The following is a 20,135-nucleotide window of genomic DNA, read 5'->3' on the forward strand; positions in this document are numbered from 1 at the left end:
GGAACGATTCTCTCGGTTCTCGGCTGGGTGGGCGGAGCGCCGAGGTGGTCGATGGGACAGCTGATCCGCAGCCCCGCACCGGCCATTTCCCGCCGGCCCGGCCCGCAGCGGGGTGCGGTGAGTGGGGTGAGTGGGGTGCGGGGGCTCCTCAGCCCTCCCGTGGGTGCGGTGCGGCTGCCTGGCCACCGCCTCACCCCTCAGCGGGTACCGGAGCGGGGGGGTTGGGTGAGAGCGCGGTTCCCCGGTCCCTCTCGCCCTTCCTCCCGTCGCGTCCCCCAACCTTGGGGTCTTTTCCCCGCACTTTCCCCGGCCGCCTGCGGGGCTCTGCTGGGAGCTCCCCCCTCCCGTTCCGCTCTCCCGGGTCCCGAGGTGACCGGGCCTTTCCCTGTGCCCCCCCCTCCAGGCTTCTCCTCTGGGCCGCGGAGCCGCCGGCACGGACCATGCCTCCCAAATTCAAGCGGCACCTGAACGACGAGGAGGTGACGGGGTCGGTGAAAAGCGAGCGGGTGAGTGAGGGGTGAGTGGGGGGTGGGCTGGTCCCGCCGGTGCCGGTGGCCATAACGGTGCCGTAGCCGGCTGTTGAAATGTCGCTGCTGTCGCGATAGCTGTCGGTAAAACACCGAGAGCGGATGGGTCACCCCTTGGAGGTAGGCGGCGGTTCCTGAAGCCATTGCGGGGCCTCCTGGGTCATTAAAGAAATGTCACAAAGCTGGGGAGGTGGCAGAGCTTCCAGACACTGCACATCCCGGGAGGAGCCGGGATTCAGCCCCGGGGAGGCAGCACCCGCTGCTGGGTCTTTCCCAGCCCACACACCCAGGGTAGCATTTGCCCCTCTTCTTTATTTTTGACCCTACGTAGATGTTATTGGGGCCCTCAGCTCAAACTTGTGCTGCCCCGTTATGAACAATGAACTGTGGTAACATCTTTGTCCAAAACTTCCAGGTTTAAGTAGCACAGTGGGGTTGATTTTAAAGATCAGGCTTGGGGTTGTCTGAGGGTAGATGGGGGAGCAGCAACCCTGAGCCCAGCAGGAGCCCTTTGGAGCTACCAAACCCCTCTGCTTTCCAGCCTTCACCCGAGTCAGAGGGTTTGGAGGGGCTGATACCCCAGTTGTGCCATGGGGGAGCCCAGTGTGTCTCCTTGCAGGTGTTCTTATCCCTGCTGCTATCAGAGGGATGGAGAAGCCACCTTCTCCAAATCTGGAATGGATCTGACTTCCCCCAGGGATGGGATGGCTCAGGGTGGCTGTGAGTGATGCTGAGCAGGGATGGAGTGCAGTGCTTTGGGTCTTCCCTCCTTCCACACCGATGTCCTGCTGCTTTCCAAGGCAGGGCTCAGCACCAGTTGCTTTTGTGCTGCTCCCTGGAATGGGGAGGGGAACCTGTGCAGGCTGCTGGCCACTGGTGTCAGCCCAGTTTGGCTCAGTGGCAGAGAAATGAGGGATCCCAAGCCAGAGCTGTGGAGCAGCCTGGGCTGTCAGCAAACACTGGGATGGGGACAGTGGTGCAGAGACATCCAGCTCAGCCCTTGGTCACAAGTGGGGAGGAATAGTTCAACTCCTGGACACCTAAAAAGTACCAGGGATGCTCTCCAAAGGAGGGTTTGCTTGTAACCTTGTGTTGGAGGATGCTGGTTGTGTCCTGAGGGCTGGAAGGGTGTGTGCAAGATGCTGGCTGCTTATTAAGAAGGTGGTTTGAGCTTTTTTTTTTTTTTTTCCTGTCTTTGCAGAGGAACCTGTTGGAGGAAGATTCAGATGAAGAAGAAGACTTTTTCTTGTGAGTTTTTGAATGGCTGCTGTAGGGACTGTGATGTCTGAACTGCCTTAACTGAGGCCGGAGGTGCCCAACACCAAAAGCTGCTCCCTGCCACATGGGTGGGGGATAGGGGATCAAAACCTTTGATCCTTTTGAGATCATCTCCCAGAGCTTTGGCACCAAGCATGCAGTAGGACTGAATAGGTGTGGCCTTTGGTAGGGGTGAGGTGTCCCAGGGAGCCTAAACCATGGGAGGGACTGGCTGGAGGTATGAGAACAATCCCTCATCCACAAGGTGTTGATCCTCTCCTGCATATCTGTTGAGTTGGGTTGAAAAATGTGTTTTCCTTGTATCTCCCATCCTGACTGCTCTTTTCTGCCTGCAGGAGAGGACCTTCTGGACCAAGATTTGGGCCCAGGAATGACAAGATCAGGCAGTAAGTTGTTGTTCTTCAGTGTCACACAGGTAATATTTATCCTGGCACTGAGCTCCTGCTGCTATCTGACCAGAGGGTTCCTGTGTAGTTCTGAAGATGAACATTTCTGTGCCTTCTTTCTTCTAATTGACATTTCCTGCCCTACATGTCCACATCTAAGGGAAATCTCATTTTATCCAAACCACTGAGGAATTGTGCATTGGCAGAGGTGAGGGGATAGGACTGTATCAACCGTAGCTTAGTAGAGTTTCTCTATCCCTTGCTCTGTCCTTGTGATGACCTGTTCCACACTTTTATGCTGCTCTTTTTCTAGAGCATTAAGCCTGAGTTTAACCTTTGCTAGCACCACTTTTATTGTTTTGTGGATTTCTCTTCCTCCTGGAACTTGCTTCTCCATGTTTCAAGCAAGCAAATGGTCAGGAGCAGCCCAGGACCATGTGTTCTGTGCAGGGGCTGGGCCTCTGGCCTCCTTTTCTCCAGATAAAAACCCCAGATGGGTCACCTGGAGATGAGCAGTGACTCAGTGGGGTCAAAGGAGCTGGAAAACAGGAAACCATTACAGCTGGAGGTGGATTACTGACTGTACTAGGGCAAGAAGGAAGGAGTGAACACTTGGGATCCTTCTCCCAGGGAGTCATTTCCTGGGTGGTGCTTGTTCTCAGCTCCAGCTTGTCCTGCCCTTTGCTGCAAGGAATATGATGTGATGGGATTGAATGGGAAGGGGGGTGAGGGGGAAATATTCCCTTGCTGTGAGGAATATGATGATGGGATTGAAGGGAAAGGGGGGTGAAGGGGAATATTCCCTTGGTTTGCATTGCACTGTTTTCCTTTGCTGACCTCCATGGAGCCAGAGCAGAGGTCTGGATGAGGACTGATGAGGGGGTGTTATTCAGACTGGGATGTCTGGTGTTCCTCCTCATTAGGGGTGCTCTCCAGGCTGGGAAGAAGCCAGTGCAGCTCTGAGGTGACTCCCTGCCCAGGTCAGCATTAGGCAGTGCTTCTCTGTGTGCCCATTTGCCAGGGTACCTGGAGTTACACAAAAGGCAGCAGGTCAGTCACTGTGCCCTGAGTTTTCAGGGGGTCTCTTTTTCCTCCAGCATGTCAGGAAGTTGTTGGTGCAGGAGCAGTGTTCTTTACAGGAAACCAGTGTGGATAAAGCCTCCCTTCTAGGGCAGTGCCATGCTGGCCTAGAGTGAAGACTTGGTTTCAGGAGTGGAGTCCTGTCCCCTGAAAAGGAGGAGAGGGATGATGCAGAATCACAGAATTTTCAGGTTTGGAAGAGACCTTTAAGCCCATCCAGTTCCAACCCCCTGCATGGGCAGGGACACCTCCCACCAGCTCAGGTTGCTCAGAGCCCCATCCAGCCTGGCCTTAAAATCTTCCAGGGATGGATGGGGCTTCTACCACCTCTCTGGGCAACCTGTGCCAGGCTCTCACCACCTTTATGGGGAAGAACTTCTTCCTAACAGCCAACCTAAACCTCCCCTCCTAGAGTTTGAATAATCCACTAGTTTGAATATCTACCCTTCATCCTTTTCTGCTGGGAAGAAATTACAAAGCATCTTCTGCCTCCCCTGCACAGTGGGGGAAAAAAGGGGAGCTCTTTCCATCATCTTGGCCAGGCAGAAGGGAGCAGGGACTTAGGTAGAGGATAGCACCACAGCTGGGAAGGGCAAGAAAAATGAAAGAGGAATTCAGCCAAGAGCTGGTGGGTTCCTGGGTGTGATGTGACCAATGCCCAACACATCTGAGCTTGCCCATTGCCAGAGTTTGCCTGCAGAGGAGCTGGTATGGAACATGTCCCTTGGGGTAGCAAGTAGCTCTAGCTATCTGCTATCTGCTATCTGGAGCAGCTGTTCTAAAATAGTATCTGTTTTCTGCTCTCATCAAAGATGATTGCTTTGTTTAATAAGCACCTAGGGTGTGCAGTTGTCGTTTCATGACATGGAGCTTGTTATTAGGGTTCTGATCTGCCTGGCCCTTGTGGTGGATGGATTCATGCCTGGTCTTTAATGATGCAGTTCCCTCTGGTTGCAGCTGAGGAGAAAAAGGAGGGTTGGGTTGCTGCTGAAACACTGTAAGGAAAAGACATTTTAAGGAGGAATCTGAGTGTTTGGAGATCTGAGGAATAACTGGGCAACACTAGAGAGACTAGCTTTGTGGGGCTGGAGGAATGAGGTGTGAAGATAGGCAAGAAAGGGAACTGTGTGGAGGACTAGCTAGAGGAAAAAGTGATGGGAGCAAAGGTGTGAAATATGTTGAATGTGAGGGGCAAGACTGGAAACTTTTCCTTAGCTGTCCTTGGCAGTGAAGGGGCTTGGATTATGGTTGAGTTTGGCAGCAGAGGTCTTTCAGGGTGGGTCAGCTGCAGAATGAGATGGTCAGCTACAGATGAGCTTTGAACTGCAAAACTTGTAGGGGAAGGAGGTGAGTTAGAGCCAGCAAAAAAGGAAGTGTGACAGTCCCTTCCCTGCTGGGCTCTGTCCTGCTATGTCTGGAGTCTCAGGCCCTGTTGTCCTAACAGCTGCTTGGGTCTGATGGAAGCCCCTCTGGTGACTTAAGTGGCCACATGTGAGCCCTTAGGCTCCCTTTGAGACCTCCCTGTCTCTGGGCTGGAGCTGAAAGGTAACTTTTAGCAGGCTCTTATCTTTTTCCCCGAATTAAAGAAACATGTAGCTGGTCTTTTTTTATTTGCCTTTGCTTCTTGGCGTTGTGAGGAGATTTGAATGTGTGCAGTAAAGAGTACTCAGTGCCTTGTCAGGGAGAGGATGGACACTCACCTTCCACCTGGGTTTCTTTCCTTTAGAACAGGAGACCTTCAGCACCAGCCATCTTTTCCAAAATATTACCAAAATCCCCACCTTTTCTGCACTCCTTGATTTCCTTCACTGCTGATGTTTCTCCTTTCAAGCCATTGTGCTGCTGGATTTGGGTTCCTGCTTGTGCTGGCAGTGAGGCTCTCAGCACACTGCTGAGCCAGGTCTTGGTCCCTGTGATCCCTCCATTGCACTGCTGGGGCTGTGAGTCCCAAAATATGTATTTCCTGAGGAGGAAAGAGATTTTGGGGAATGGTTTCAAGCAAGAACTGCTGCTTGCCAGGACCTGGCTGCTTGTTGCAAGAGTTTGGATGGGCCATGGACCCCATCTCTAATCCAGGCTTTCATTTGAAGGCAATTCCAGAACCATCTTGTCAGGGATCATTGTTGGGTATAATCCTTTCAGGGACTGCAAGGCTTCAGGGCAGCACAGGCTGCTGTCTTCCTCCCAGTCAGGGTGAAGCAGCAACTTAAAAATGGGGATTTTTGGCAGGGGTCAGTGCTGATGCCCCTTTGCTGAGCAGAGCAGGGAGCATCATGTTGTGCTGCCCTCCTGCCTGTGCACTGCTTGGCTCTCTGTCCTGCTTTTCTGGGTTACTGCCACGGTGAGGGGTGTCTAGGTGTTATTTGCAGCAAAACACACAGCACTATTAATAATTCTGGGGTGGAAAACAGAAGTGTCTCATGCTGGCTGCAAGCAGGCAGCGTGGAGACCAAGAGGAGCCTGGAGCAGCAGCTCCCATGGTGTGTGCAGGGTCTGTTTACATCCTGAAGAATGCAGGGCTGTTGTTTGCCCAACACCCTGGCCAGCCCAGGGAGTTTTTCAGTTGCTAACCCAACACAGTCAAAATGGAAAAGCTTATTCTTCCAGCTCTGGGCCCAGCAAAGCCCAAGAAAAGAGGAGACTAAAGGGCTTCTTGTTGTTGCTCGGTGGTGAGCACTTGCCCAGAAGCATCATGTCTGCAGTAATTAGTAAGCAGAAGAGTTGTGGGAGATGTGTTTTCTGCTTTTGTCTTGTTCCCTTTCCTGGCAAGTATTTATTCTACCTTATTTCTCTTGAAAACCTGGCAGGAGTGAAGCACACGAAATGTATGTGTGAAAAGCCAGTAGCTCCCTGACAGGAAGTACACTTCATTTTACAGGATTCATTCTCTCTCGCCAAATAAAACAAGAAAATATTTTCTTCTTGATGCAACCTGAGTTTCCAGTCTCAGGCATGCCAGACTAGCAGGGAATTGTTGAATCTTTGGAACTGCAAGACTGGCTGGGCATCTTTCAGCCTCTTCATGGAGAGGGATCTCTTGCAGCCATGATGGGAGGGAGAGAGCAGAAAGCAAGGACTGGTTTAAGGTCTGGGTTCAGGCACTGTGTGGAAATCAAAGTTGCACTCTCCTCATTTGGTGTCTTCCTTCCTGGTTTTTCTTTGGGTTTTTTTTGTGGTTTTCCTTGGTCGTTTGGTTTTCTTCTTCCCAGAGTTCTCTTTTACATCAGACACCAAAAGGTATCGGGGTGCTCAAATGCATTCCCTGGGAGTTTTGAAACACCTCAATGTTTGCCACAATTTAAGCCTTGATTTTTCTGTGCCTCTCTTCTCCCTCTGTGAAATGCTCTGTTCTCTTCAGGATGACTGCCAGCATGCTCAGGCCATGGGCAGGCAGCAGAGGTCTGCTGGGTTTCACCAGCAGCTCAAGGGGGAAGGGGTGGGATGCTGAGATGCAGCTCGGGCAGGGTCTGTGCTCCATGACTTTCTCCCAAATGCTGGGACACAGCAGAGCAGCCTGAAGCTACAGAGCTGCCCACTCTGCCTGGAATGCTTTGGGATGCCCTGGGAGTGCAGGTCTCCAGGGGGATACCTGTGGGGGTACCAGGTGGTGTTTCACTGTGCTGGATGTTCCTGGAGGCACTGTAACCTTGTCTGCTTCTACTTGTTGGTTGTACCAAGATAACTGTGCTACAAGTCTGTTGTAGGAGGAAATCTCTTTATTTTGAAGCCAGCAAATGTCTTTAGAAATATTTACATACTGCAGATGTAGTCTTCTGCCTGCAAAACTGATGTCTGAGGCCTTAAGAGTTTTTCCTCTGTTGGCTTACTTGTGTCAGCAGATGTTTCTGCTTCTCCTCTTGCCCCAAGGGTGCTGGTGGTGGCTCTGAGCTGGGATTTGTCTGTTGTGCTGAGGTAAGGAACCCCCAGGTTCCTTACCTGGGAAAGGTAAGAGGTCCCTTTCCCCCAGGGAAGGGCCATGGAGCTGCACATGTCCTGCTTGGCATGGATGCTTTGCTCCACAAGGTACCACCAGCATCTGCTGTGTCCTCAGTGCCACCTTCTCTGCTTTCCCAGTGGTGGCAGCTCTGCCACTTGCTGTGTAGTTTGTGTAACAAATGGTGGAGGCTCAGAACATCCTTGGGCATGGGGCAGGTTCCTGCTGAGAGGTGTTTTTGGGGATTATCTTCTCCAGACAAGAGACTCCTGGCAGGTGGCTGCCCTTGATGTGGGAGGCAGGAGCTGCCACTGCTGCTCCCATGGCCTCTGATGGAGCAGAGGGAAGGCAGGTTCCTTTCTTGTGGGATCCTAAATAAAGCAAGTTTTTACATGTGCTGCTGGAGTCCAGCATGTGCTACATGAGGGCTCTGGAGTCAGATATTGGCTCCAGAGAGGTGCCCTGGCTGTTCCAGTGCAGTGGTGCCACAGAGCCTGAGCTGAAATACTGAGATAAGAAGCCCCTTGGTATTCAAAGATCTGAATCTCTTTTTACAGCTTTTGGGGGAGCAAAAAGCCTTTTCTTTTAATGACTTTCCTGGCCTGTTTCTGGAGCTATTAAGTAAATGTGAGCAAGGTGGGTGCTTTTCCATTCTGATCACACTACTTGTTGCAGCTGTTCCTCATGGGGGTCTCAGTGCAGTGTCTGCTGGGTGAGAGGCACAGAGCTGGTAGGGACAAAGAGGTCAGTGGGAACCTGCATCTCTAATTAATTAATTAATGAGAGGCATATTGGCCAGGATGGGGCCCTGATCTTGGTTCTGCAGTGCCATGTTGGCTGTCTGGGCAAGTTGCTCTGGGTCTCCCCAGCTTCCCAGGCTGTGGTGTCCTCAGCACACTGAGTGCTCTGAGCTTGGGTGCTGAAGAGTGGCTGAGTTGGGTCTGGTGCTGATGCCAAACCCTTGATTTGGCAAATAACATCTTTGAATTTTTTCCTCCATGAGATGGCAGTATGGAGGGGAGAGGGTTTTGGAGGGGTCCAAAGATGGCTGGATAATTAGGGGAGCAGGATGGTGTGGGTGCTAGGCAGGTGCTAAGGATGAGGTGAGGGCAAATCCTTCCCCTTGGGGACACCAGTGCTGCACTGGGAACAGGAGGAATTTGTTTCTGGTCATGTGGATTGTCACTTCAGTAGTGGCCTCACCACCCTGCATATTTAGCAGATGATTTTTTTGATGTGTTTGAAGTGCCTAAATGTTTTTAATCAATGCAACCTAAATCAAACCTAAGCCTTATACCAAGTGAGTGGCCTGGAACTGTTTCTGTTTTTTTTACCCTGTGTGTAGTGTTGCCTCCAAGGCCCTGCTGTCACTATTTACTCTCTGGGAACAGTATGTCTCCAGCAATGTATTGTCTCCCTAGGGCCCTGAGAAATTTCTTATTTCTTTCTCCAGGAAAATCAGAGTGTATTATCTCCAAAATACAAATCAGAATGTAGCAGTATTTTTCCACCAGGAGAATTATTTTCTTCTTACCCGTGTGGCTTTTTTTATGGAGTGAATAAATGCATTTATAATAACCTTGCGGGTGGGATTTAGGCTACTGTTCACTGAAGCAATTACCCACAGAGTTGTGTAACCCATGAGAAGATGGATTATAAGAAGTTGGTTTAGTTCACATCAGACATTTCTTTACTGTCCTCTTGATGCCCCTGGCAGAGTGTGATTCATTGAGCAGCACAGTTCCCTGGAGGGGGACTGCACCTTGCTTTGATTTCACCCTGAGTTATTTAATGAAGTTGCAGTGTGAGGTTCTGAGAAATCTGGAAGGATGACTTGTGGGGTTTGGTTTTTTTTCCCCTTTCATGTGCAGCAGAGGTGCCCACCAGCAGAAATTAATGCCTTTGCTTAGTGCATTTGTGTGCTAAAGGTGTTAGGGAGGGCGCACTGCTTTTTGTAGGCTTCTCTTGGCTCACCAACAGAAATTAGTGCCTTTTTCTTGTGTATTTGTGTACTAAAGGTGTTAGGGAGGGTGCACTGCTTTTGTAGGCTTCCCAGTGCTCTCTCTGAGCCCTTTGTGTTCCCTCACCCCTCCTGGGATTGCCACAGACCCCCCAGGTGATGCTGTGCTCCTGGCTCTCTCCCTCCTCTGGTGTCCTCTTTGATTTTGGTTGGTGAGCCCATCAGCCTGGCTGCCTGAGCAAGGGCTGGCACTGCAATGTCCCTGGAGGTTTTGCTTCTGCTCCTCATGCTGCTTTTGCTCTGCTCCAGTGTCCAGAACCAGGTGGATGAAGTCATTGATGTTATGCAGGAGAACATCACCAAGGTGATTGAGAGAGGCGAGCGGCTGGACGACCTGCAGGATAAATCAGGTGTGATGCTAAATGCAGCTCCTCAGGCCTTTTCCCCACATCTCTTCCCTGTTCCTGGGTCAGGTTACCTGGTTCCAGTTCAGGAAGTGCCTAATGAGAGACCTGGGCTTGTATTTCTGTCCTTGGGTGCTGGTGGTTCCCAGCTTGGGGCTGCCGATTTGGCTTTCTGCTGATATTCTCCTCTCCCCCTTTGGGCTCTCTGCACAGGGGCATTAATTTGGGGGTGATCTGCTTGGTCCTTCAAGCTAAAGCAGCTTGGGGTGTCCCCCAGAGCACTTCAGCTGTCCTCAGGGGGCAGGCAGCACAAAGGGGACTCAGTGGGGCTCAGCAGCTCTGTGTGTGTCACGTTTGGTGACACTTTGGTGACTCCCACTGTGGCCAGGTCTTCTCCCCTAATGCTGAGGCTACAGGTGGAGTTAGTGGAATGAAAGGATGCCCTGCCTCTGTCTACACTGCTGAATTGTCTCTTTATTTTTTTTCCCTTCGACAGAAAGTTTATCAGATAATGCAACAGCTTTTAGCAACAGAGCCAAACAGCTTCGCAGACAGATGTGGTGGAGAGGCTGCAAGGTGAGCAGGGCCTGGGAGAGGCAGGAGGGGGTTTGTGGAGGGGCAGTTCCCTGGGAGGGGGTGGAGAAGCTCTGCTTTCTGGCTGAAAAGATGCAGGAAGGCAAAGGCCTCCTTTCATGTCCCCCTGTGTGACGTGGCTCTCTCCTCCCTTTGCAGATGAAGGCCCTGATAGCCCTGGTGGCAGTCATCCTGCTGCTTGTGATCATTGGTGAGTAGCTCCAGGTCACCCCAGCCATCCCTGGCACCCCAGGGATGTGACATGGTGGGGCTGCTGTCCCTGGGGGACATTCCCATCTCCAGACTCCACTCCAGTCTTCAGCAAGGTTTCACCATGCAGGCTCAAACCAAATCCTGGCCCAAAAAAGGCAGCGTGGGCTCCCAGCTCTGTACTGACCCAGGGCTGGCACCATCTGATCCTGAGGCTGGTGTGAGTGGAGGGAAGTGTTCCAGACCACAGCACTGTCACCCAGAGGCCTCTCCACATGTAGCAACTCTTCTGCAAACACTCCCAGCAAACACTTCTCCCCAAAGCTGCCAGGCTGCTTAATTTTCAGCCAGTAGCTGCTGTGGCTTTGTCACTGCTGCCTTTCCCTGTCCTCTTGCCCTTCCTGGTCTCTCTGGAGCTCCCGGGGACAGGGATGTCACTGTTTTTCCTACCAAACAGATAAAAACACACTCTGGTTGTTGGTTTTTTTCCAGGCAGAAGCCATTCATCCCTCTGCCTGCACTAAGGTGGCTCTGCAGATCCAAGCAGCCCAGCATGGCAGTGGAGCAATTCCATGCCACTGGATCCAGAGGGGTTTTCTTACACCTGGCTGTGGCTGGGGGCAGCTTTGTAAGGGTTTTTTTGGGAAAATTCTGGCAGCCTGTGTCACCCTGCTGACCCACAGCCTGCAGTGGGAGAGGCAGAGTTGGCAGCAGGGTAGAGAGAGAGAGTGATGGAAAATCCTATCTGGTTTAATTTTAGGAAGCTGGAAGGAGATGAAGGTGGCAGGAAATGTTGTCTAGCATGTGTGCAGGCAGCAGAGAGCATGAGCTTGAGCTTGGAAACACACTTTGTCTTGCAGCTGCTTGGTATTTGTCACCAGAAAAATGTTGGGTGGGGGTGGGAATCTCTCCAGCAGGGATTGATGTTGCATGCAAAGGTGTGGGGCTGAGAGCTTCTTCCTTTCTTTCTGTTTTCCAGTACCCATAGTCCTGAAATACCACACCTGATGGGGCAGCTGGAGGCTTCAGTGGAGTTGTCTCTGGGATAACCAAACTGCTGTGTAATTTAAGTGAGATATTTGTATATAGCTTTGAAGTTTGTTTTTCTTCAAGGACTGAGGAGCCAGTGGCAAGCAGCCAGTTCCAAAAGAGCATTTTAAGAACTGCCAAATGACTTTTTTTTTTTTTTTTTTTTCCAGTTGAGTCCTTGCTCCTGCTGTCAGATGTTTTTTATAGCAAGGTTCAGTTCCCAAACTGCCTGTTGGGTGGAATTCTGGGTCTGGGTTTGGAGCTGGCTGCTTGCCACTACAGTTTATCTGTATATATGGCTGACTTGTAATATTAATAATAATAATAATAATAATAATAATACTGTTTGAGCAGTTCCCTGCTGCATGCTGTGGAAGGCAGAGGGGACTTTTTTTCATTTTACTGGAGCAAAGGAGGGGAAAAAAAATGTGAAGAGAAAAATACCATAACAGGGAACCAACCCTTTGGTAGAGAGCTGCTAGGGTGGTGTTGTTTCCCTCTTCTTTAAATAAATAATAAATGGAGGGGGGAATAAATAATTAGGTATTACAATCCAGAGGACTTTCTGGCTCTGCCATGGGAATGCACAAGCTCAGTGTTTTCAGTATTGCTGCTTACAGCTGTGACTAAAGACATTCCAGTAAACCTATTTTTGACTGTACATGTGGAGTTCCTGCACATCTTCATCAAGTTTTAGGGTCTGCTCCCTGGAATCCCCAGGAAGGGATACCCTGGGATGCTCAGGAAAGTGTAGGCTCAGCTCTGCTGGACACAACAGGAGCTGAGCTCCTCCATCCAGGGGTGGGACTGCTGTGTTGTGGCTGTTCCCAGCCTTGGGCTCAGCTGTAGGGGGCATTTTTGTCTCATTTTCTGTTCATAGAATCATAGAATTGGCTGGGTTGGAAGGGACCTCAGAGCTCATCAAGTCCAACCCTTGATCCACTCCCCCCGTGGTTCCCAGCCCATGGCACTGAGTGCCACATCCAGGCTCTTTTGAAATATCTCCAGGGATGGAGAATCCACCCCTTCCCTGGGCAGTCCATTCCAATGTCTGATCACCCTCTCAGTAAAGAAATTCTTTCTAATGTCCAACCTAAACCTCCCCTGGCACAACTTGAGACCTCTTGTGCCCTCTTGTCTTGCTGAGAGTTGCCTGGGAAAAGAGCCCAACCCCCCCCTGGCTCCAACCTCCTTTCAGGGAGTTGTAGAGAGTGATGAGGTCTCCCCTGAGCCTCCTCTTCTCCAGCCTCAACACCCCCAGCTCCCTCAGCCCTTCCTCACAGGACTTGTGCTGGATCCCTTCACAGCCTCCTTGCTCTTCTCTGGACCTGCTCCAGCACCTCAAGCTCCTTCCTGAGCTGAGGGGCCCAGAACTGGACACAGGACTCGGTGTTATTTTGGGGAACTTTGTTCCTTCCAGCCCTGAGCCTGGGGTTTGAGCTGAGATCAGGCTCTTCTGGTTCTCCTTTTGCTGTCTCTTTTCCAACAAGGTAAGAGCTGTGCTGCTCAGTGTGTGGCTGCAGCAATGCTGGGAAGGGAAATGGTGTCCCAGAGGATCCCAGTGCCATGTCCCAGCTTCTCTTCTGAGCCTGTCCCCAGTCCCATGTTCCCAGTTCCCAGCTGGTGCTGGTTCATGGAGGGAAGGGAGGGGATGAGGAGGGAGCACAGCAGGTTCTGGGATCATCAGCAGGGGCTCCACTTGCCCAGCTGGAGTGTAAACAGGGTTTTCCCCTCTCTGGGCTCTCCAGGTGGGAACCAGAAAGCCCAGCTGGGATTTTCCTCCTCAAGTGCAGCCTGGTTTTAGGGTCATGCACCCAGAGGAAGGGACAGGAATCATCATCCTGCCTGTGCCTTTGGTGCTGTCACAAGCACCACCCAGCTGCCTGCTTCTGCAGAAAGGCTTTTCCAGCTGACACACTCCGTGGAAAATGAGGTGGCAAGGTTAGAGCTGCTGACCTGGGCTTATTTCTGCCTTTTTTTTCTGCCTTTTTCTTTTCTGCCTTTTTTTTTTCCTGCCTTTTTTTTCTTTCTGCCTTTTTTTTCTTTCTGCCTTTTTTTTCTTTCTGCCTTTTTTTTCTTTCTGCCTTTTTTTTCTTTCTGCCTTTTTTTCTTTCTGCCTTTTTTTTTCCTGCCTTTTTTTTTTCCTGCCTTTTTTTTTTCCTGCCTTTTTTTTTCCGCCTTTTTTTTTTCCGCCTTTTTTTTTTTCTGCCTTTTTTTTTTCTGCCTTTTTTCTTTCTGCCTTTTTTCTTTCTGCCTTTTTTCTTTCTGCCTTTTTTCTTTCTGCCTTCTTTTTTTTCTGCCTTCTTTTTTTTCTGCCTTCTTTTTTTTCTGCCTTCTTTTTTTTCTGCCTTCTTTTTTTTCTGCCTTCTTTTTTTTCTGCCTTCTTTTTTTTCTGCCTTCTTTTTTTTCTGCCTTCTTTTTTTTCTGCCTTCTTTTTTTTCTGCCTTCTTTTTTTTCTGCCTTCTTTTTTTTCTGCCTTCTTTTTTTTCTGCCTTCTTTTTTTTCTGCCTTCTTTTTTTTCTGCCTTCTTTTTTTTCTGCCTTCTTTTTTTTCTGCCTTCTTTTTTTTCTGCCTTCTTTTTTTTCTGCCTTCTTTTTTTTCTGCCTTCTTTTTTTTCTGCCTTCTTTTTTTTCTGCCTTCTTTTTTTTCTGCCTTCTTTTTTTTCTGCCTTCTTTTTTTTCTGCCCCAACCTTGGGTACCAGCAGGACTGGGCCAGGCACCATGCTCCCATCCTGGGAAAGCTTCCTATCCTCAGCACCTTGCCAGAGTCCTGCAGCATCTCCCAGGAGGTTGGGATGCAAACATTTGTGTGTGGGATGCAGGGTAGGGAGAAGTGCTGTGGTCACAGCCTTCAGAGCTCCCAGAATGAGGTGTTGGATCAGTTTGAGGTTTGAGTCACTGAATGCTGGACTTGTCCTGAGCTCTGGAATTCTCATGGATCCAGCTCTGGCTGGGAGAGGCAGGAGGAGCAGCAAATCAGTCCTGTGGAGTAACCTCAGAGGAATAGGAATTATTGAGCAAGTTTTATAGACAATTTTTTTTTTCAAGGCTGGAAAGGCAATCAGAGGATCTGCTCTCTGTCATCCTGAGGTTCATGCTGAGGTTCCGTGGGCTTTCTCTGCAGGCTGGGCTGTCCCTCAGAGGGCAGAAGGGCTCCTGCTGGCTGTCCCAGCAGTGGCTGGGTGCTTTGGGCTTGGTTTTCACTTCAGAGACGTTGCAAAGGAGATTTTACAACAAAAACAATTACTCCTCCCCCGTGCAGGGTCTGTTTTATCCATTCCCTCTGTGCAGCTCTGACCCTTTCATTAGCTGCTGTTTCCCACAGGATGGGTGTTTTACAGGCACCTTTGGGCTGGATTGTGCAGGGTGGGTTCCTCCCCTGATGCTGGTGTCACCCGTGGGGGTGGGCCCGGGGGTCCCCAGGCCTGAGGGATGGGTGGGTGGGTGTCTGCCAGAACACTGCAACTTGGGCAGGTGTCAGGAGAGGGGGGGGACACTTCCCCCTCCTGGTCTGGGAGATGAGCATACCAGAGAGGGAGAAGAAACCCCCCTGGGGAATCCCCTGAGGCTTTTGTGGGGATCTGGTCCTCTGAGGAGGTGGGAGAGCTCTCTGGCAGGGCACTGCTCCCCACACTGCTACGTCAGGGACCACGCGGCCTCTGATCCATTCCTCCCGGGCTCCACACTGTGAGCAGGGCCCATCTTTTGCCTCCTGGGTCCAACGTTTTCCCTGCAGGAACCTCCCTAGATCCGCTGGACACACTTTTCCTGACGCACCTCAGGATACCATTGGGCCTCTTGGCCACAAGGGCACACGGCTGTGGGGATTCCACGGAGAATTTCCTCTCCGTTCGAACTCCAAGGACCGGCTGGCCCGGGCCTGAGCGCTGAGGAGGAGTCGGGGCCCGGAGAAGCAAAGGCCCCGCCCTGGACCCGCTTCCTCGTCGCCATGGCAACACTTCCTGCTCTCGCGAGACTCCGCGGGACGGCCCCACGCATGCGCAGCGGGGGTGCAGCGGGCGGTGCCTCCCGCTGCCCCGGGAGTTCCCTCTGCCGGGGCGGGGCCGGGGGCGTGGCCCGGCGGGAGCTTTCCCATTGGCTGAGCCCTGCTGGGTGTGGCGCGGCCACGGGCGCTGATTGGCGCCTGAGCGCGGCGCGGGCGCAGGCAAGATGGCGGCGCCGGCCCGGAGGAGTGTGGTGTTCGTGACCGGGAACGCCAAGAAACTGGAGGAGGTGAGAGAGGGGGCCGGTTCGGGCTGTGCTGGGCTGGGCTGTGCTGGGCTGGGCTGTGCTGGGCTGTGCTGGGCTGTGCTGGGCTGGGCTGGGCTGGGCTGGGCTGGGCTGGGCTGTGCTGGGCTGTGCTGGGCTGTGCTGGGCTGGGCTGTGCTGGGCTGGGCTGGGCTGTGCTGTGCTGGGCTGGGCTGGGCTGTGCTGTGCTGGGCTGTGCTGTGCTGGGCTGGGCTGTGCTGGGCTGGACTGGGTCGGGCTGGGCTGGACCGCACTGGACTTGACTGCACTGGACTGGGCTGGGTCGGGAGGTCCGGGGCTTGACGGGAGCTTCCCCTTTCTCCCCCCTTTCTCCCCCCTTTCTCCCCCCTTTCTCCCCCCTTTCTCCCCCCTTTCTCCCCCCTTTCTCCCCCCTTTCTCCCCCCTTTCTCCCCCCTTTCTCCCCCCTTTCTCCCCCCTTTCTCCCCCCTTTCTCCCCCCTTTCTCCCCCCTTTCCCCCCCTTTCCCCCTCTTCCTCCCCTTCTCCCCCTTCCTCCCCTTCTCCCCCCTTCATCCCTCCCTTTCCCCCATTTTCTCTCACTTTCCTCCTTACTCCCTCTCTCCCTCCTCAGGTCACTCAGATCCTCGGGGACTCTTCTCCCTACACGCTGGTGGCGAAGAAGATTGACTGTGAGTTGTCTGGGGGTGGGGACGGGGCTGGGGCTGATCCCGGCCGCCTCCTGAGCTCCGCCCGTTGTGTCCCGCAGTGCCCGAGTACCAGGGGGAACCGGACGAGATCTCGGTCCAGAAATGCCGCGAAGCCGCCCGGCAGGTCCCTTGGGTTCTGCTTTCCCACTGCTCAGAGCCATGGGAGGGAGGAGTTGGGAGGGATTGGGATCGGGAGTGACTCCGGAGCTCCTGCCGGTGTCAGCGTTCAGAAGGTCCCGTTGCTGCTGCTCCTTGTGCTCCTCCAGCAGCAGGAGGACACAAGGGCTCCTCCAGCCCTGCCCGGGCAGCTGAGGAACGCGGGAGGTTTGTGGCAGCCGGAGCTGCTGGTGGGTGGTCACATCCCTGAAGGGGTCTTAAAAAAACAAGGGAAGAGTGAAACTCCAGGGGAATGTGAGCCTGCCTCCAGGCCAAGGCTTTTCTCCTTCATATCCCACCTTTCCTGATCCCTAAGGGGATGGACTGTTGTGCTCTGTTTATTTTTTTTCCACATGAGATCTTCCTCACCACAGCCCGGACTGCCTGTGCAGAGCATGGGTTTGGGTGTGTCAGTTCATGGGTTTGGTTGGGGCTGTTTCCTGGGTTTGGGTGTTGCTGTTCATGGGTTTGGTTGTAGTTTTTCTTTTGTTTGGGTGTGGCTGTTGGATACTGATTGCCTCGCAGATGAAGAACTTGAATGGGTGGTGGATTTTTTGTGGTCTTATTGTGGAAATGTGAGAATAAGATAGAGCAAGAAAATGGGGTTTGAGGCAGTGCCTTCCTCTGGGTCTCATGGTCCTGTCTCTTGGGTTTTTGCTGTAGGTTCAAGGACCTGTTATAGTAGAGGACACCTGCTTGTGTTTCAATGCCCTGGGGGGGCTTCCAGGACCATACATGTAAGTAGAAAGGCACAGGCTGGCAGGGTGTGCTTCCCAGGGGATTCTCCACATGCCAGGAGCAAGGATGTGATCACTGCTCTGCAGTTGGCTCCATCTTGCATCCCAGGGACTGGACTTGAACTCCTTGCCTCGTGCTGAGAGTCACAGTGCAGGTCAAGAGAGACAGCCATGGATTAGTTCCTGCTCTGCCAGCTCAGGAACTTGCTCCCCACTGCATAGCTGAGGCACCCAGAATTTCAGTAGGGCTCTGGGATGAGTGTCCTGTAGGTTCTCTCTGCTTTCATCCAGTAAGATTATTACAGTGTAACTTCCCTAATAAAATAGTGCCTTAGGGCCTGGAATTAACTCCTAGTGTGATTAATTGTTCCAAACTATTTCTGTTGAGCTAAGCAGGGACCTAAGAGCTTTATGTGGTGGGGTTTGGGACTGGAACTGGGTGTAAGATGTGAACAAGTTGAGCTGAGAAATGTATTTTGGCATGTCAGTACTCATGGGAGAGAATTGGGGTATTTACAGCAGACCCCAATAGTGCAGTAAATTAAATTCTGCACGGCTGCTTTCACCATCTCCCATTCAGTTTAAGTCTGTCCTTACTGGTAAATAGCCCAGGATGAGGTGGTTTGACAACACATCTATGAAAATGTAGGCAGCAGTGCCTCAAGGGTGCCTGTATTTCTGAGAACCAGTAGCAAAAAAATTAATCTTTCCTCCCTTCTTCCCCTTCAGAAAATGGTTCCTGGAAAAACTCAAGCCAGAAGGTACTGCCTCCCATCTCACTGCTCTGCATGTACCTCAGCCCTTCCCAAATGAAATGGATCCTGTCCCTCCTGGGCTCTGTTGAGTCCTTACCCACAGCTGGTTCCTTTCCTGCCTCTCCAGCTCTGTCCCTTCACGTTTGCTCCTTGAGCCTGTTTTGTGCCCTTCCTCATGGAATGTGGTCTCCCCGGGTAGCTTCAGGATCATCCCTGGATTCCCACACTCCTGCAGGCTGGGGTCAGGGCTTGTAGGAGTTTCTTGTCTGGGAGACCAAAGCTGCTTCCTTTGGTTTCCATACAAGCCCCTCTGCACTGATGCTCACCTCTCATGGTGTGCTGTGTCTGCCTTTGCTCCCACGTCAGGAGTGTGATTGCAGATCCTCCCACTGGTGTCAGGGGCATTCATCAGTGGGCTTTAGTCCTCTCTGGTGCCATGCACTTGTTTGGTTCTGCTCCCAGATTGACAGTGGGGCCCTGTGGGAGATCTGAAGTGCTGGCTTCAATCATATGAGGGACCCAGCCAAGAGCATCCTTGTGCCTGAGCTTTGTCACATCCTCTGGGACTGCTTGTGGATGGGAAGGTGGGATGCTCCTCAATCCATCCCCAGGTGGGTGTGTGGCACTCTTTGAGGGAAAGGCAGTAATGCCAGGATCCTTTCTGTGTCTCTCAGGCCTCTACAAGCTGCTGGCTGGGTTTGAAGACAAGTCTGCCTATGCTCTCTGTACCTTTGCATTCAGTTCTGGAAACCCAGAGGAGCCTGTGAAGCTTTTCAAAGGCCAGACTCATGTAGGTGGTGTGCCTGGGAAGGGGAACAAGGGAAGAAGGCTCTAATGGGAATTGTGTAACAGCATTGGCTCTGCTGAGGGCAGTTTTAGTTGCTCCTGGATCACTGAAAGCCCCTGGAGCTTGTGGTGGGTGCTTTGTACATTACTGATGCTGGGCTGCATCCCAAGCAGCCCAGAGAGCTGGGAGAGGAAGGGGATTCTCCCCCTCTGCTCTGCTCTTGTGAGACCCTCCCTGGAGTTGTGTGTCCAGTTCTGGAGTCCCCAACATCAGAAGGATACAGAGCTCCTGGAAGGTGTCCAGAGCAGAGCCACTGAAATGCTCAGAGGGCTGAGCAGCTCCCTGGGAAGCCAGGCTGAGGGATTGGGGTTGTTCAGCCTGGAGAAGAGGAGGCTCCCAGGTGAGCTCAGAGCAACCTTCCAATATCTGAAGGGGCTACAAGAAAGCTGGGGGAGGGCTTTGGACATGGGGGGGTAGGTAGAGGACAAGGGAAATGGGTTAAAACTTGAATAGGGGAGACTTAGGTTAGAGATTAGGAAGAAATTCTTTAATTTGAGGGTGGTGAGACCCTGGCACAGGTTGCCTAAGGAAGTTGTGGCTGCCCCATCCCTTGAAGTTTTTAAGGCCAGGTTGGATGGGGCTTGGAGCACCCTGGGCTGTGGGAGGTGTCCCTGACCATGCAGGGGGTTGGAACTGAATGAGCTTTAAGGTCCCTTCCAGCCCAAACCATTCTGTGATTCTATGATTACCTTGGGCTGTTCAGCTCCCTTGTCTCCCTCCAGCAGGGATTTATTTGAGTTGTTAATTCTGTTAATTGGAGGGGGGGGGATATAAAGGGGCTGTCAATAGAAGGCAACGTGATGGAGCACCTGGGGCTGCTCATTTGGGTTGCAGTGTGCCGGGCCGGGCACCAAGCCCGGGGGGTGCTCAGCTCTGCGGGGGAACCACCCTACACCTTACGGGCTTGTTTTGTTTTGGTTTTTTTTTAATGCTTTCTCGTGGTAGGGGCTGATAGTGGAGCCCAGAGGCCCTCGAGATTTCGGCTGGGATCCGTGTTTTCAGCCAGACGGCTACAACCAGACGTAAGTGGCACTGAGGGATGCGCTGTCCCCGCAGATCCCGCAGCAGCCCGGCGGGGAGGAGCTGCCGGGGGTGCTCTGCTCCCGGGGGTTCTGATGGTTTCTCCTCCTCCCAGCTACGCCGAGCTGCCCAAGGCAGTGAAGAACTCCATCTCGCACCGGTACCGAGCGCTGAGCGAGCTCTCCGCCTTCTTTGCCCAGAGCAACAACCGGACCGAGTCCCGTTCGGGTCCCAGCTGACGCCGCCGGGCTGCGGGCTCCCGGTGATGTCCGTCTGTCGTTCCGCTCCGAGAGCTGACATTAAACCCTCTCCGGTACCTCTTGTC

At 52.4% G+C, this 20,135-nt stretch overlaps 2 protein-coding genes across 3 annotated transcripts; both read left to right on the forward strand.

The window, feature by feature from the left end:
* Nucleotides 1-3: 3 nt before the first annotated feature.
* On the forward strand, nucleotides 4-12,042 carry VAMP4 (vesicle associated membrane protein 4). 2 transcript variants are annotated; one of them, XM_071751507.1, is made up of 8 exons: nucleotides 4-126; nucleotides 404-506; nucleotides 1,729-1,775; nucleotides 2,141-2,191; nucleotides 9,475-9,575; nucleotides 10,066-10,145; nucleotides 10,302-10,353; nucleotides 11,332-12,042. In XM_071751507.1, the coding sequence occupies exons 2-8, from the start codon at nucleotides 441-443 to the stop codon at nucleotides 11,358-11,360; spliced, it is 426 nt and encodes a 141-aa protein (XP_071607608.1). In that variant the 5' UTR covers nucleotides 4-126; nucleotides 404-440; the 3' UTR covers nucleotides 11,361-12,042. The 2 variants fall into 2 exon arrangements, with proteins under 2 accessions (XP_071607608.1, XP_071607607.1); XM_071751506.1 differs by having other exon boundaries at nucleotides 36-117.
* Nucleotides 12,043-15,469: 3,427 nt separating this feature from the next.
* On the forward strand, nucleotides 15,470-20,126 carry ITPA (inosine triphosphatase). Its single transcript, XM_071751463.1, has 8 exons — nucleotides 15,470-15,614; nucleotides 16,220-16,277; nucleotides 16,355-16,419; nucleotides 17,115-17,188; nucleotides 17,918-17,949; nucleotides 18,618-18,733; nucleotides 19,736-19,812; nucleotides 19,926-20,126. Exons 1-8 carry the CDS (start codon nucleotides 15,552-15,554, stop codon nucleotides 20,047-20,049), a joined length of 609 nt encoding a protein of 202 aa, XP_071607564.1. The 5' UTR covers nucleotides 15,470-15,551; the 3' UTR covers nucleotides 20,050-20,126.
* Nucleotides 20,127-20,135: the final 9 nt, after the last annotated feature.

Source organism: Heliangelus exortis, chromosome 8 (assembly GCF_036169615.1).
Source record: "Heliangelus exortis chromosome 8, bHelExo1.hap1, whole genome shotgun sequence".
Classification (NCBI taxonomy): domain Eukaryota; kingdom Metazoa; phylum Chordata; class Aves; order Apodiformes; family Trochilidae; genus Heliangelus; species Heliangelus exortis.